General features: G+C 41.7%; 1 protein-coding gene across 1 annotated transcript in view; it reads right to left on the reverse strand.

Moving 5' to 3' along the window:
* PCOLCE2 (procollagen C-endopeptidase enhancer 2) overlaps positions 1-17,229 on the reverse strand; it is a 45,204-nt gene extending 27,975 nt beyond the window's left edge. Inside the window, exon 1 of the mRNA XM_072143072.1 lies at positions 16,997-17,229. Within this exon, the coding sequence (XP_071999173.1) occupies positions 16,997-17,079 (83 nt within the window). The 5' untranslated portion in view covers positions 17,080-17,229. The remainder of the gene's footprint in view (positions 1-16,996) is intronic.
* Positions 17,230-17,819: the final 590 nt, after the last annotated feature.

Consider the following 17,819-nt stretch of genomic DNA (forward strand, 5'->3'; position numbering starts at 1 on the left):
AACACATTTTTGTATACAATGTACTAAATAAACACCAGGGTGGAGACTTAGATAGAGTTAGACTCTCACTTTGAACACTGTGTGCACAAAGCTTTAATAAGGCATAACCCTAAAGGTGAATCTGATATGGGGAGAAAGCAACACCGCTTGACACACCTTTTCAAAAATACCGCTGCTAACTTTTGTATAGCTAGTAATAATAGTAAACTGTGTAATATATTTTAGTAAAGCAGCTTCCCTGCGCATTTTTTTTACTCCTTCTTTCTCCTGAAGTGAGCAGTGAATAACTCCTTTCATACCTACAGAATATTTCCCTTGATTCAGCTCTCCAAGGAGATTGTCTGTAACTAGGTCATTACACATTTTGGTATTTATTTATTATTTGTTTTGCTGGGCTTGTTTTTCGTAAAAAAGGCTGAAAAACATTGCATTGGGGTTTTTAAATGACTTTTCACTGCTAAGAAAAAGATCGCCCAATTTCCGCCACTTTACTATTCTAAATATAGAACTACAGCTAATGTTAAACCCTTCAAAGCCAGATTCATGACTTGGAAGTTGCATAAAAAGTTGCATAGTCTCTCCAATGTGCTGGGAATTCTTATGAATTTGACTTTTTAAAAACCAAAATCCCAGTACAGCATAAGAACATTTATTACTTCCTTTACAACTTCTAGGTGCCTGTCACACCCACCTGCCTACTGTATGAATGCTGTATTGGGTGCTGGGACAGAAGACGGGTGCCAGGCCGCCCAAAGTTGTTGGAGCTGAGCTCCGACAGACCATGGTGCAAGATGCTGGGAGCAACAAAGGAGGTTTATTTTTTTAAAAAGCCCTCCCCAGCCTTGCTCCTAAATCTTTCTAATTCTGTTTTAACTCTTACATTTTGCACTACTGAGTTATACAATTTGTTACAAGTTTGGTTACATTTTCAATTGAGAAGCAGGCGATATTATTCCATTTGTCAAAGTCTGATCCAGGTAGCACTAACTGGACAATGTCAGGGTGTATAAGAAGAAACCATCAAACTGGTGTAAATTCGGCCATACATAAGGAATTACAGCAATGACTATGCAATGTACAGATAAGAGAGAAGACAACATAGAACTGTTATAGGATGTTGTGGAGAATCCCAATTTATTAAAGCACACATAACAAGAGAGGTTACAGGTTCTCCTTTTAAAATATCCTTTAACAAGACTCCGATATCAAAGAAAATAAAGATTTTTAAAGTATATAAATACGTATTCTAATTTTGGTTGAAATTCAATCCCTATCAACAATAATTGTCATTAGGGACTCCCAATGGCCAACCCAATGTTCACCTGTGTGTCTCCAGGCTAAGCAGATATTCTACAGAAAGGGGGCAATGCTACAGAAGGGGGGCATCAGGTTTTCGAAAACCAAGGATAAGCCCTTTAAGCTTTTTATAGAAATTATATTATTATTAAAGTTTGTTTTTTTTATATTATGTTTTGTTTAATTTTTGGAAGTTTAGAACTTCTCTTTACAACTCCTTTGCAATGTAAACAACAGAATCTGAAATGATGAGAAATGATAAGAAATAACGATTTGTGTAGCACTACTTTGTCTGTGAAAGTAATAGGCAACTAGATGGAATCTAATTCATCATTCTGTAAGTCATTGGGGTCTGTTGAGCACCAGGCGATAGATTTGACAATGGCCCATATTTATCAAAATTAGTGCAGTCTGCACTATGTGCAGTTTGCCAGTAGAGTGTGCAGGGGCACAGTCTGTGCATCAGAACTGGCGCAAGCTCTTCTTTAATCTTATGCCCCCTGCACTGCTCTGGAAGTGGGCACCATTATTTGGTGCACTTTGTTCATGCTGCAGAATTGTGGCACAGACAGAATTGTCCCAAACATATGTAGTAAATGTGGGCAAATATTAAGTTGTGCTGAAAACCACAATGTAATTGTGGAAGTATGTGAATTATTTTAATATGGAAATACACCACTACAATCCCAAACATGTAGCTAGCTCAGTAGAACTGACCAGCATTGTAAGCATACAAATAGTTAATAAGTATATCATCCTATTCAGACTCTACAAATAACGCCTATGCTGCGTCTGACTCAATACTACACAAGGCAAGATGTCATAGACAGGCTGTGTATATCATCTTACACCGCAATACATGTCAGACTCCCCTGGGACCTCATAAAAATCATGCATGCTTGTTAGAAAAATGATGTCAAACTTTCCACCTCTTTCCCTACTGTAACATCAGAAAAACACATACTGCATGTGACAGGGAGAAGATGCTGTATGTAATATCTGTACATTCAATACGGTTCTGCACTCATTATAAATTATGGCAATCAGTATAAGTCCTGCTTTCCATAGAGGAACATTGCACACGGCGCCGTATTCCGGAGAAAGAAGGGCATGTCCTATCTTTCTCCCGCATACGGAATGGTATAGTGCCGCACGTGTGTGTGTGTGGGGAGGGGTATAGGGGAGTAACGTATATACGTCCCCCATACGTTCGTGTGAGTGTAGCCTTAATGATATATTTTTACTGTGACTTGGGGGATTTTTCGTTAAAGCATATGTCATAATATATTTTTTGTATTTTCTTCTTGTTATACTATATATAAAGCGACAAAAACTTACATTGTGCATTGTACAAAAGTAGTGGTAACTGTTAGTAAATCAGTTGCATCAGGACGAAAAACAATGGCCACTGATTATATAAGTTGCTATCCATCACAGGATTGTACAGAAATATTGGCCCCTTCCTGGACTGCACGGCCATTGGGGGGCATTTATTTCCGGCTCTGCACCAGTTTTTTTTTTGCGTTGTTTTTCTTTTTGTTGCGGCACCATGTGCGCCATATTTTTTATATTTTGACACTGCAATATAGCTTCTTTTTCAACACTCATGCCTTTTTTTAGCAACTCAATTTTGGAACAGCTCTTCAAACCCAACACTTTTGCTTCACTTCTAGTTTCCCTTTTCACTTTTTTTAGTGCATTCGTCGGTGCCAAATTAGACCAACAAAGAGAAAGTCTACCAACTTCTAAATCTCTTCATGAGTGCAGTTTGACATTTCTGTCGCTCATTTGTTTTACTTCTGATAATATATAATATTATAACACACAGCTCTGATTACTCTCTGTGATACTAACGAGCAGTGCACCTGTGTGACCATGGTCAGATCTCTGTCCAGCAGAAGTAAACATAGAAGCTTTCTGTAAAATGACCGCAAGCAGAGGTCTAGAAAACTGTAATGAATTGATACAATTTTCTAATATACTTTCTGTATTAATTCCTCACAGTTATTTGGATCTCCGCTTGCTGTAATTCTATAGAAAGCTTCTAGGTTTACTTCTACTGGACAAAAATCTGACCATGGTCACACAGGCATAATATGTATATCATGGGCGCACATCATCCATTCTTTACTATTTAAGGTCGGATGATAGGGCCCCTTGACACTGCGGGCCCCATAATGGCTGCTATGGCTGCTACCACTGTAGTTATCCCCCTGCTTTGGATTCTTTTCTAAGTGTAGTGTATATGTAGCTTCCAATACAAACCCAAAAGTTTGGCGCTTCCTTGCTGTATTAAGTATAGATATCTAATAATAACATTCTAGAACAAAGATGTTTCTAAAAGCACTAGATGTATAATGCCAGGTTTCATAGCGCAAAGACTGAGATTCAGCTGTCATTGACTCATGAAACATTCCTGTAGCCACAGTTATACATCGAGAATTTTGAGTAATACTTAGAAATGTAAGAAAGCTTTAAGTAGTTCCTTATGGAACTTCTTCTTCATCTCTAAAGGATAACTTCTTTATATGGAAATTATATCCTCACACTACCAATATTTCTGATATCTGATCCTGTGTCCTGCATATGTACAGCAGCATCAGACACAAAAGGGATTTACATGCTACACATGTTAACAATTCATATGGCTTCCACACTGCACCATGAATAGCAAGCAGAGAGAGAAGGGACCTATGCAAAGAGAAGGTGCTCATTCAGATGAGAAAAAATTAGTCAAATGTGATAATAGTATAGGATACATACTCCTACAGACACAATTATTCTCTCTGAAACAATAAGGGGTTTTCCAATATGACTAAATTAATGGCTGATGCTTGGAATTTGGAACACTAGGATTCCAAATTAAACGCTCTTTATGATTCACTTATTAAAGGGTCACTCCAGAAAAAAACTAAAAATGTTGGCATTTAGTGAAGCTCAAGTAAGCTAAAGAACTAATATACCAAACAGCAGGACACCAGTGGTAATAAATATATGTTAAATAAAGTTGATGATCCTAAAGTTGGATAAAGTTAGAATTATAATGTACAGTGCCTTGCGAAAGTATTCAGCCCCCTTGAACTTTTCTACCTTTTGCAACATTTCAGGCTTCAAACATAAAGTTTTAAAATTGTAATTTTTTGTTGAAGAATCAACAACAAGTGGGACACAATTGTGAAGTTTATTGGATATTTTAAACTTTTGTAAAAAATAATAAACTGAAAAGTGGGGCGTGCAATATTTTTCAGTCCCTTTACTTTCAGTGTAGCAAACTCCCTCCTGAAGTTTAGTGAGGATCTCTGGATGATCCAGTGTTATCCTAAATGACTGATGATGGTAAATATAATCCACCTGTGTGTAATCAAGTCTCCATATAAATACACCGACTCTGTGATAGTCTCAGGGTTCTGCATCATGAAGAACACACCAGTCAGGTCTGTGATACTGTTGTGGAGAAGTTTAAAGCCGGATTTGGGTACAAAAAGATTTCACAAACTTTAAACATCCCAAGGAGCCCTGTGCAAGCCATCATATTGTAAGGGAAGGAGTATCAGACCACTGCAAATCTACCAAGTTAAAGTTTGCCACAAGCCACCAGGGAGACACCAATCATGTGGAAGAAGATGCTCTGGTCAGATTTTTAAACCAAAATCAAACTTTTTGGCCACAATGCCAAACGATATGTTTGGCACATAAGCAACACATCTCATCCCCCTGAACACCCCATCCTCACTATGACACATGGTGGTGGCAGCATTAGGGTCTGGGCATTTCTTCAGCAGGGACAGGGAAGATGGTTAAAATTGACCAGATGATGGATGGAGCCAAATATAGGACCATTCTAGAAGAAAACCTGTGGAAGTCTGCTAAAGACCTGAGACTTGGACGGAGATTTATCTTCCAACAAGACAATGGGGGTCATTTACTAAAGGCCCGATTCGCGTTTTCCCGACGTGTTACGCGAATATTTCCGATTTGCGCCGATTGTACCTGAATTGCCCCGGGATTGTGGCGCACGCGATCGGATTGTGGCGCATCGGCGCCGGCATGCGCGCGACGGAAATCGGGGGGCGTGGCCGAACGAAAACCCGACGTATTCGGAAAAACCGCCGCATTTAAAAACCGAAAAAGTGTCGCTTGGGGAGCGCTTACCTTCACTTGGTCCGAGGTGGTGAATTCCGGCGCGATGAGATGACTTTCAGCGCAGCAGCGCCACCTGGTGGACGGCGGAAGGACTACATTCATAAATCCCGGCCGGACCCGAATGCAGAGCAGAGAACGCGCCGCTGGATCGCGACTGGACCGGGTAAGTAAATGTGCCCCAATGATTCCAAACATAAAGCAAAATCTACAATGGAAGGTTCACAAATAAATGTATCCAGGTGTTAGAAATCCAATCGAGAATCTGTGGAAAGAGATGAAAACTGCTGTTCACAAAAGCTTCATCCAACCTAGATGTGCAAAACTGATAGAGACCTGATATCCCAAGCTACTTGCAGCTGTAATCGCAGTAAAAGGCGGCGCTACAAAGTACTAACTTAAGGGCAACAAATAACATTACTTCCCACATTCAGTTTATTATTTTTTATAAATGTTTAAAATATCCAATAAATTTAGTTCCACTTCACAATTGTGTGCCACTTCTTGTTGATTCTTCACCAAATAATTAAAATGTAATATCTTTATGTTTGAAGCCTGAAATGTGGCAAAACATAGAAAACTTCAAGGGGTCCCAATACTTTAGAAATGCACTGTAAAACCACTTCAGTTTTATGCCCATCCAGAACCATAACACTAAATTCCTAACTGGTAGCTGTCCAATTTTAATACTTTAGGAGGGGCTAAATTGTGTGAATCACCTGGTTAAAATATAGTCACCAGGCCTGTGCCTATATCATAACTTTCATTCTCTCTTTGGTAGTCACAGAATGACTGTACATTACAGGCTGTGAGTGATAAAACACTAGGCACTCCATTTAGTTATGCAAAAACACAGAATTTTTCTGGTGTATAAAGTATAACAATCTGAAGAGCAGACCTTCTTCAGACACGGATTGCAAGGTGTTAGAAAAGTAAAAACTCTTCATAGGAGCATGTCATTGAGAATAATGCATGATACAGGTTGTTCCTCAGGGTCTGAGAGGTAGTGGGTCAAAAACATTCCATGGCATATACTTGTGGATCTTGTGATAGAAGTTGTAAGAGGAGGTAAGACAATATGGGGGATTTGCCAGTGGTTGGGATATTTTGCCTTGCATTTTCTAATATTCATATGTACAAAGTGCAAAATCCATCTGAGGAAAAACTAAGCACACAAAACTATCAACAGCTTGTAGAACCACCTTCAGCAGCAATAACTTGTATTATTTACCCTCCATGTGACTTAAAGAGAACCCGTCAGGCAAATGAACCCCCTAAACTAAATATATTTTCATAAACTGCCATTAGAAAGCATTGCCTCTATCCCTGCATTGTCCTTCTACATGCCTGTAAACTTAAGTAATGAGGTCCTAAAGCTGGATGCAAATGACCTGTGAAATGTCCAATGAGTCATTTTCATATTGAAGATGTCCAGCTTATTCATGAGTGGGATGAGTGGGAGGCATGGCCACACCCTCAATGCTTGACTGACAGCATGTATAATGATGTGAGGTATAATGGTGTAATGGCTCCCCCATGTGCTTTCTGGTGCTGGCAGCCCCTTCAGCCTATGTGTGTATGAGATACTCCTATACACATGACTGACAGCCTGTATAATGGTGTGAGGTATAATGGTGTAATGGCTCCTCCGGGTTCTTCCTGGTGCTGGCACTCCCTGCAGCCTGTGTGTGTAGGAGATACTCCTATACACTTGACTGACAGCCTGTATAATGATGTGAGGTATAATGATGTAATGGCTCCTCCATGTGCTTCCTGGTGCTGGTGCGCCCTGCAGCCTGTGTATGTGTGAGATACTACTATACACATGACTGACAGCCTGTATAATGATGTGAGATATAATGATGTAATGTCTCCTCCATGTGCTTCCTGGTGCTGGCTGCCCCTGCAGCCTGTGTGTGTGTGTGAGATACTATTATACACATGACTGACAGCCTGTATAATGGTGTGAGGTATAATGGTGTAATGGTTCCTCCATGCGCTTCCTGGTGCTGGTGCCCCCTGCAGCCTGTGTGTATATAGGAGAGATACAACAGTTCCAGGCAGCCATGTTATAGCAGAACATGTCAGGTACTTGTGTATCTGATGTCTGTGTCTCTCACATGTGTATAGGAGGAGAGAACATGCCAGCAGACAAAGCACAGACACTAACAATGCTTTACAATACATTACACACAGACATGAGTAGGGGGAGGAGGGGGAGGGGTAACAGGGGTGACATCACTGCCTCTGACCATGTGACCAGCCTCATTTACATAATAAAGAAAATATTATTTTAGAATGATTAATGTATGAAATAACTAGATAAAGGCTGGGATGGGATCCTTGTGAGCTGCTCCAACAGGTAGCGGTGACAGAAATACTGACAGAGACCTGATGACAGGTGTCCTTTAATCATGTTTTGGCCCACTTTTCTTCACAATCTTACTTCAGGTTATTGAGGTCTCTGGGCCTTCCTGTATGCACAGGTCTCTTAAGGTCTTATCACAGGATTTCATTTTGTCTGAGGCCTGGTCTTTTTCTGAGCAATACCTTTTTATTCTTTTTGATTTGAAGTTTTTTCTTAGATTTCTTTGGTCTCGGTCAAGCTTAATCTGCAGAGTTAAATGACTACAAGGTTACTCAGCTCTGTGGCTATGGATCAAGCCCAAATTATCACACTTCCACCACATGGATTTGACATTATTTGATTGTGCAGATTTTCAGTTGTTGGCTCTCACCAAATGTGCGATGTGTGTTATCGCCAAACATCTTCACTACAGCCTCCTTTTTATGCAAAGGAAGTCTTTTTACAGAGGTTTGTTCGGATGCAGCTTTGCAAAGGTAAGCAGCTCTACATGTTTGTTTTAGTAAAAGAAGGCTATCTCTTTCCAACCTGTCCAAACAAGCCATACTTGTTCAATCTTTGTCTGGCTGTACTACCATGAACTTGAACATAGCAAGATGGTCAACTTTCCTGAATGTTTAACACGTTTGAATAAGCTTTGTAGATTGTTTGGATTGATGACGTAAACATAGGATTTAAAATAGTTTGACAAAGGACCTGATCGGCAGTAACTAAAGCTTCTACTGTCCCACCGCCTGATACAGCACATTAGAACGGGTTGCTGTGCCAGGCCACCGGAAGTTCTCGGAGCGGAGTTGCCGTGCCCCTGTAAAGAAACAGCTTTGATGGACCACAGCGCAGGACACCGGGAGTGTCAGAGGAGGTGAGTAAAGGTTTATTTTTTAAAAATACCTCCCCAACCCGCCTGCTAAGTTTTTCAACTTGGCGGACAACCCCTTAAGCATAATTGCTGATGTATTTTCTTGTTGCATTTGTAATAGCTAAATGCTCCAGCGTGCAAACTGCAAAATCTTCTGCTTTTACTGAGGTGGTCACACTTGCTGATGATCAATTAATAAGGCCAATTGTTTAGCATTATCTGGATGCTAAGTACCCTCTTTATTCCTAAGAAATCATTCAGGGTATAATTAATATTTGTGGTCTACTTTTTTTAAAAAAAAATGACACATTTCATTTCAAGACCATCTAAGGCCCAGATTGACTTATAGAAAAAAACTATACCTTATGACGGTATATGCAAGAACTGATTGCATAAAATACCAGCCTCTAGATGTGTGGTGCAGTCCTGTCACATAAGACAAGTGAGTAGGAAATTAGTCTGCTCACAAGGCCTGGATTTCACATAGATTTAGTTATCTGTGTCTTATCCAGGTACATAACACACCCCTCATATGTAAGTGGGGTTTACACAACCCTGTTCACTTGCAAATAAAAATCAATCATGCATATTTTGGTGCCACTGTTGAAAATAAAATATGTGGAAATAAGTAACATATTTCATGTGAAAATATGGAATTAGACTTACCGGTAATTCGGTTTCCACTAGTGACCATGACGGCCCCCACCTGGAGGATGCTCCTATATCCTGTAGGGACAGGAAGCGCAAGAGATTAAAAGCTCCTCCCTAGCACCCAACACCAGTGTCTACCAAAGTACCACCCGGAAGGATGCAAGTGCAAAGAATTTACATAGAACCATCTCCAAGAAGGAAGAAAGGGAGGGAAATAATGGGGGGCCGTCATGGTCACTAGTGGAAACCGAATTACCGGTAAGTCTAATTCCATATTTCCACCACGTTCCATGACGGCCCCCACCTGGAGACTTACCAGATTACCCCATTATTTGGGAGGGACCACCGCCTGCAGGATTTTCCTGCCGAATGCCAGGTCCTCCTGGGAGGCAATATCCAAACGATAGTGTTTTGCAAATGTCGAGGAACTTGACCACGTTGCTGCTCGGCATATCTGGTCCATCATGGCCTTTTTTCGGCCCATGATGTTGCCATGGCCCTAGTGGAATGGGCTTTAATATCCCCCGGAAGGGAAGTGTTTGCGGTCTTGTAGCAGAGAGATATGGTGGATTTTATCCATCTGGCTAAGGTTGCTTTTGAGGCTTTCAACCCTCTATTCTTTCCCCCAAAGTTGACTAATAAACTGGAATCTTTACACCACTCTTTTGTTGCTTCTAAGTAAAAGAGAACACATCTCCTAACATCTAAGGTCTGCCACATCCTTTCCCGATCAGATTTAGGATTAGCACAAAAGGAGGGAAGAATAATTTCCTGTTTACGGTGGAATTCAGACACAACTTTAGGGAGGAAGAGGGGATCTAGTTTGAGAATTATTTTGTCATCTAAGATTCTTAGAAAGGGTTCTCTGCGAGAGAGGGCCTGGATTTCGCCCAATCTGCGTGCTGTGGTAATCGCTATCAGGAAGATAGTTTTAAATGTGAGGATTTTCATGTTTGCGGAATCCAGAGGCTCAAAGGGGGACTCTGTGAGAATATTCAGGACCAGAGAGAGATCCCAAGAAGGGACTGGGTTGTGTATACGTGGTTTAATACGAGAACAGCCCTTAATGAATCTTTTGACCCATCTGTGATCTGCTAAGGGAAGGTCAAAGTATATACTTAAAGCCGAAATTTGGACCTTAAGGGTGCTTGGTTTAAGACCTAGAGAAAACCCAGCCTGTAAGAAATCTAAAATTTGACCTAAATTTGGATTTTCTGGAGAAGGAGGATAATCCCCGCACCAAGTACAAAATTTTTTCCAGATCTTGGCATAAATAGCGTTAGTTACTGGTTTCCTGCTTGCTTGAATAGTGTCGATCACTCCGGTAGAAAGGCCTTTGGTCATTAGGTATGCCCTCTCAGGATCCAGGCCGTAAGCTTTAGATGTCGCACGTCTTGATGATACAGTGGACCCTGTAGAAGAAGATCCTGACGATAAGGTAGATGAACAGGATTATCTATAGCTAGTTCCTGAATAACCGGGAACCAACTTCTTTTTGGCCAGAATGGAGCAATAAGAATCAATGATGCCCGTTCTGATCTTAATTTCTGCAAGATTTTGGGAATTAGAGGTATGGGAGGGAAGGCATAGACTAACCCCGACCCCCATGTATGACTGAAGGCATCTAACCCCGTAGGAGAGCCCCTATGGTCTAAAGAAAAGTATTTAGGGGATTTATTATTTAGATAGGTTGCGAAAAGATCTAAGGTTGGAGTCCCCCAGATATGACAGATTTCCCCGAAAGTTTGTGGGTTTAGAGACCATTCATGAGGATCTAATGTAACCCGGCTTAAGAAGTCTGCTTCTATATTTTCTGAACCTTTGAGATGGACAGCTGAGAGGGATAGAAAATGTGTTTCTGCCCACCTAAAAATTTGATGTGATAACTCAGACAAAAATTTAGACTTTGTGCCCCCTTGCCTGCGCAGATAAGCTACTGTAGTAGTGTTATCAGAAAGAATTCTTATGTGTTGATTTTTTATATGCAAGTGGCCCTTTTTGAATGTTTCTAGGACTGCCTTTAACTCCCGAAAGTTTGAGGACCTAGAACAAGTCTGGCTGTCCCACTGACCCTGAAAATAGTGGCCTGCCGACGCAGCCCCCCAACCTGACAGGCTTGCGTCTGTTCGAATTGTTAAGATTGGGTTTGGATTCCACCAAACTCCCTTCTTTAAGTTTATGGGATTCTTCCACCAGGATAGTGAATGTTTGACTGAAAGGGGAATTTTTACCTTGTGGTCTAGATGTAGAGGGTTTTTGTCCCACACCCGGATTGTCCAAGCTTGCATAGTCCTTGTGTGGTTTTGAGCCCAAGACACGCACTGGATACAGGACGTCAGAAGGCCCAGAAGACTCAGAGCTGCTCGAATGCTGCACGACTCTCTCCTCTGGAAGAGACTTATATTTTCCTTTATTTTTTGGATCTTTTCTAGCGGTAGGAAAGAACTCTGTTTCACAGAATCTAGTTTTACCCCTAGAAACTTTTTTACCATCTCTGGTTTTAAATCTGATTTTTTCTCGTTTATGACCCAACCTAAGTCCTGGAGGAGACCTATGACTAACCGAAGGTGGGTCTTTAGTTCTGATTTGGTCTTGGCAACTAGAAGTAGGTCGTCTAGGTAAGGAACTATAATTATGCCCTTCAACCTTAGGTGGGCCACTACCTCTGCCATAATTTTTGTAAAAATACGGGGTGCCGAAGAGATCCCGAATGGTAGGGCTTTGAACTGAAAATGAAGTATTTTTCCCCCCGGGGAACGAACTGTGAATCTTAGATATTTTTGGTGATCCTGGCAAATAGGGACGTGATAGTACGCGTCTTTTAGATCGATCGTACACAGAAAATAATTTTTTCCTATCAAGGGGGTTGCTGACTTTATCGACTCCATCTTGAAGTGTTTGTACTTTATAAATTTGTTTAGTTTTTTTAAATTTATAATTAGACGGTAAGACCCATTGGGTTTTTTTATCATAAATAGAGGGGAATAAAATCCTTCCCCTTTTTCTATCTCCTGGACTGGAACAATCACATCCATCTGAAGTAACTGTTGGATGTTGGTCCAGAGATGGAGAGTTTGACTTTCTGGCAGATTTGGGTTCTGAAAATGTTGTGGGGGAATATGGAGAAACTCTACCCTGTAACCTGACTGGATGGTCTGGAGTATCCAAGGGTTTTGGCAGATTTTTTCCCATTCGGGCCTGAAATGGGAAAGTCTCCCCCCCACCTGTAAGTCATTGTTTCCTCTGCTTGTGGTCGGGGTTAGAGAAAAAACCTCGACCTGCGCCTCCTTTTGTGTAGCTCCATCTACCTGTTTTCCCTTTGCCCCTAAAGGGAGGTTTCTCTTCCCTGGAGGTACGAAAGGGAAAGGGAAAAGAAGGTTTTTTAGGGGGAATTCTATTAATCGGAAACCCCTTTTTTCTGTCTGCAGCATTCTCTAGTATAGAGTCTAATTCGCTGCCAAACAAAAATTCACCTTGGAATGGGATACCGCAGAGCATAGACTTAGATTTCGTATCCCCACCCCACTGTTTTAACCAGAGAGATCTCCGGACAGAATTGGTCAAGGCCGCCTCTTTGGCCGAAAACCTTAACGCTTCAGCGGAAGCATCCGCTAAAAATGCTGTGGCAGATTTGAGGAGGGGTAAAGACTCTATAATGGAATCTCTAGAGGTTTTATTTACCAGGTGTGATTCCAATTCTGACAACCAAAAATATAAAGTCCTGGCGACAGAAGTGGAGGCAATGTTGGTTTTAATATTTAAAGAAGACGTCTCCCAAGCCCTCTTAAGTAAGGCATCAGATTTACGGTCAAGGGGGTCTTTTAATTGGGCACTATCTTCAAATGGGAGATCCGTCTTTTTTACTACCTTAGCCACTTGAATGTCGACTTTAGGTATTTCTTCCCATAATGTATTATCCTCAAATTGCAATCTATTTCGGAATTCTTTGGGGATAGAAATTCTTTTTTCTGGCTCCTTCCATTCTGATAATACTAAGTCTTTTAGTGTGTCAATTACAGGAAAGAAACTTTTCTTTCTGTATTTGAGTCCCCCAAAGAGATCACTCTGAACTGAGGTTGGTTCTGACACATCCTCAATTTCTAGTGTGTTTCTCAGGGCTTTTAATAAGTTGTCTAGATCTTCGGACGCAAACAAATACTTTGTGTGCCCCTGATCTTTTGAATGTCCCCCCTCTAGGCTTTCTTCCGGTCTATCATCTATAGAACAGGAAGGGAAATCTGAATCTTGATCAGAAGAGGATGACTGAACGTATCTAGGTTTTTTCCTAGGTGGTTCGGGTAAATGAGCAGCAATAGAGGAGGAAACTTCTTCCTTTATTGCGGATCTTATTTCGTCCATTAATGACGATCTTTCCTCTTTTAAAATTTTGGTCAGACAATCTGAACACAGGCTTTTCTTATAATCCTCGGGTAATTTAGAATTACATAAGCCACATCTTTTAGAGGGTTTTTTAAGGGGTTTATCTCTCTCTCTCTGTTCTTTCTCTTTAGGATCTTTCTGCTCTTTTCCCTAAGAGAAGCATACATGATAACAGTTAATAACAGGTATGAAATGTATGGTGAGAGAGAAGAGGTCAGCCCAGGGCTTGTACTTACGGGTACCAGGACCTGGAACAGGTTGGATGCGTCATCAGCCATATTTGCTGGAAGCACCAGAGCCACCGACTAGGCTTCTCCAGGGACGCTTAAATCTGATTCTTGCCGCGTCTGGAGAGGCTCGTCCCTCCTCCCCCTTCCGGAAAAAAACCGGAAGCGATCGGGCTCCTGGACCGCGCATGCGTCCACGGAGCCGGCTTTCGGGTCCGCCCCCAATGACGCGACCCTGTCGCCCTGATGACGTGTTTACCGGAAGTCGCGTCATCTGATGACGTGACGCGGCCGACTTCCGGTACGCGGCCACCCCGGACCACGCACTAAGAAGCACGTGCGCGCGCGCACGCTATCATCCTGCCGGAGCCGGAACCCTTCGCCGCCGAGGACCAATGCCCCTCACACACCGGTCCTCCAGCAGAGAAAGGGCCCCAGTACAGGTATTCGCTGCATGTCCCCCCCGCAACCACCCAGCATTGGTCTCCCGGGACCGTTGGTTGGGTTGGAAAAACGGGGGGTGGGGAGGAGGTACATTTTGGTGTTCCCCCCACTCGGTTGTGAGGCGGAACCCATCAAAAAGTAAAAAGTAAAAAGTAAAAAATTTAAAGAAATCTCGTGTCTCCCGGGGGAGACTCTCTTGCATCCTATATCCCGAAGGGACAGGAAGACACTGGTGTTGGGTGCTAGGGAGGAGCTTTTAATCTCTTGCGCTTCCTGTCCCTACAGGATATAGGAGCATCCTCCAGGTGGGGGCCGTCATGGAACGTGGTGGAAAAAAGAAATAACTTGCCTTGTTGAATGGAGGACAGTAAGGCCCCTTGCACATGACTGTTTATGGCGGCTGTATGCTAGCTGTACCCCCGGTATCTAGTGTATGGCCTAGTACAGTGCGGTGACATCACCGGAAATAATCTAAAGCGTTATATTAAATACGGCCCAGCCACAGGCTACCCTATGGAGAGGGTAGGAGTGAGCCGCGCTCATCCCTCCACCTCTCCAGTTGAACGTATGCTATGCCCCGATCCTGGCCCAGGAGTAGCATTCGTTTGTGTGTAAGGAACCTAACTCCTACAATAGTGGGTCTACTGCACACCTTAGGCTTAGGCTCTACTTAGGCTCCTTACACACTAATGGATGCTACGCCTGGGCCAGGACCCTGGTATGGCATCCGTTTATGTCTAAGGAGCCTAAGCCCGACTATTTTGGGTCTACTGTATAGCTACAATAGTAGGATTTGGAATTCAGTGATTGTACAGAAAAAAACGGTGTCCAATTTGTACACAATAGTAAAAATGTACACTGGATGCTTTCAGAGCGGTGTTGGCAAACCTATGGCACGGTTGCAAGAAGTGGCACTCAGGGTCCTCTCAGTGGGCACTTTTACCCAATTTTGCCCCAGAACATCATTCATGAGACAGGCATTAAGAGATCCTACTAGAATTCCAGGTAGCCCAGGACATGCCATGCTCAGCGTTATTTTAAAGTGAAGCATCCTGGTCTACCTGACACTGCAGGAAGAGAGAGAAGTTGTGGACAGGGTCAGATTATCATTGGAGCTCCTGCTCTTAACCCCATGAGAATCCTCGTTCAGAGGGCTCCAAAGGGAAGCTGCAATGGTAATCTAAATTTCCCCTCCTTCTGTCAGTGATACTGGGATCCTCAGGACCTTAAGAAGATTGCAATAAGTTACTGCTTGAATTGCCGTTTTGTCACTTTGCAATAAATAAGTGGGTTTTGGGTTGCAGTTTGGGCGCTGGGAGCATTAAAGGTTCACCATCACTGTATTTGAGTATTACATTCTCCATTCTTATAATCCCTGATATGATACGGGCAGTAAACAAATACTGTATAATAAAATCTATGAAAATAATCTCCTTATAAAACTTAAAAAGGAGCCTGATGTTCACGCAGACCAGTTAAGATTGCATTAAACTGAAACATTCAGAGAGGGATCACACTAAAGTGGTTAAAAGCTTTCCCACATGAGTTGCCAAAATGGATCATGTATATCAGAAAGTCTGCCTAATACCATCTATGAGCTGGTAATATATCCCAAGATAAACCATTTCTAATCAAATCAAGAAACTAGATACTGTGTGCGGAGAATGTTATGTAATTCAAGGTCCTACTCACAGCAAGAGGTAAGGGAGTGGAACATACTGGCCAATGACAGCAGATCCAGTGTAAAGGCATACCACTGTATCACACATGGGAACAGTCATTTGTGCTGTCTTCTAAATCCTGTGAAGCCAGCAGTCAGACATTTGCAGAATGGGTTGCTCATTCATGGCAGAATTATAGGAAAGATTAAGAATGGTGACGGGGATACTCTTATTTAGGGTGTTTGATGTTACAACAGGATGTAAACGTGGTGAACTAAACTAAAAGTATATGTGAGAAGTGCAAACATTTCACACACATACTGTATAACAAAGCAACAAAACCAACCCACATACCAAAGTGTAGATAGATAGATAGATAGATAGATAGATAGATAGATAGATAGATAGATAGAAGGCAAAAGATACATAGAGAAATATGGGAGAGGCAGGTGTAAGATATGCATGGGATAGATTAATCAATCAATACGCATGAACATGGATTGATAAATAGTGAAGAAGAGATGCAACTATTGCATTTTTGCATCATAACAACTGATCAGTCATTAAAATAAAATACATCACGTGACTCTATTCAGATCACAGGTAACGCATCTCATTGCCATCACCAGTTGTGACAAATATCAAGTTTATAAATGTTACCAAAATGACAACCCACTAAATACAATGCAAAATAAATAGCTGTTCGTACAATGTTGTGTAACTGTAGTGTAAATAAATTCAACATGCAGAATCCTACTATCAATCATTATTGATATAGCACCAACATATACCGCAGAGCTGTACACAGGGTGTATCATTTCCCATAAAAAGGATTTGCTAATTCTTCTCAGTATTTTATATAGAAAACCAGCAACAGTTCAGCTAGAAGAGGATGGCAGCAGAATCCAGCAGATGCCAGTGCAGAGGAATGTGATAAGATGAAGAAGACCCCCATAGCATTGTCTCCCCTTACCTCTCATTGGGCTGATGCTGCTGGGCAGAGCCATGAGCAGCCAGGAGTAGGGAGATGAGCAGCACTCTGAGTCCAGGGCTCATGACTGTCACTCACACTAGAGGAAGGTGTGTGAGCTGCAGAGCTGGAGGGGCTTTATAAGGAGGATCGCCCTATAGTCTGAGTCTACACTCATTTCCCTCTGGGAGGTTCTCTGGCATAGACATACTCCTGATGAATATCCCATTTGTTCCTGTAGTCCTGAGGAGGAGGGGATCCAGTTCTCCCTAAAATCCGATCCTCCCCTCTCCTCCCTGTTGGCTTCTTTTGGAAAGGCTACCATTAACCCTTTCACATCTGTTCTTCCATATGCATAATATCATTCTTGCCTCAACAAAGGTGCAAAAGAATACATCACTGCATGGTAATACTCCTACAGTAACACAAGTACAATGTCCTAGATGCACCTTAGGCATTGACAGTTCACTTGGGAAATTTCCTATAATTTACACATATTTGGGGCATATAGCTAACAATGTATGTAAGTTGTATGCAACAATGCAGTTGCTTATAGCAACCAATTAAGATGCATTTTTTGTCAATAATTGTGCTTTGTGTTTCACTGGTTGCTCTTGGCATACTGATACTTTACTTTTCCATAGCGCTAGATTTCGTAATTTGCTTCTTATGTATTCGATTCTTAATGTATCACTGTGAATCATATTATGCACACTCATTGCAAATGAATGTATCTGCTCCTCTACTGTAGATTATTGTACTATAATATCTATTTTAGGCTATATTCACAACTGTGTGGGGGCTTTATTCTGCATAATTATAACCA

The sequence above is a fragment of the Engystomops pustulosus genome, chromosome 3 (assembly GCF_040894005.1).
Source record: "Engystomops pustulosus chromosome 3, aEngPut4.maternal, whole genome shotgun sequence".
Taxonomy (NCBI): Eukaryota; Metazoa; Chordata; class Amphibia; order Anura; family Leptodactylidae; genus Engystomops; species Engystomops pustulosus.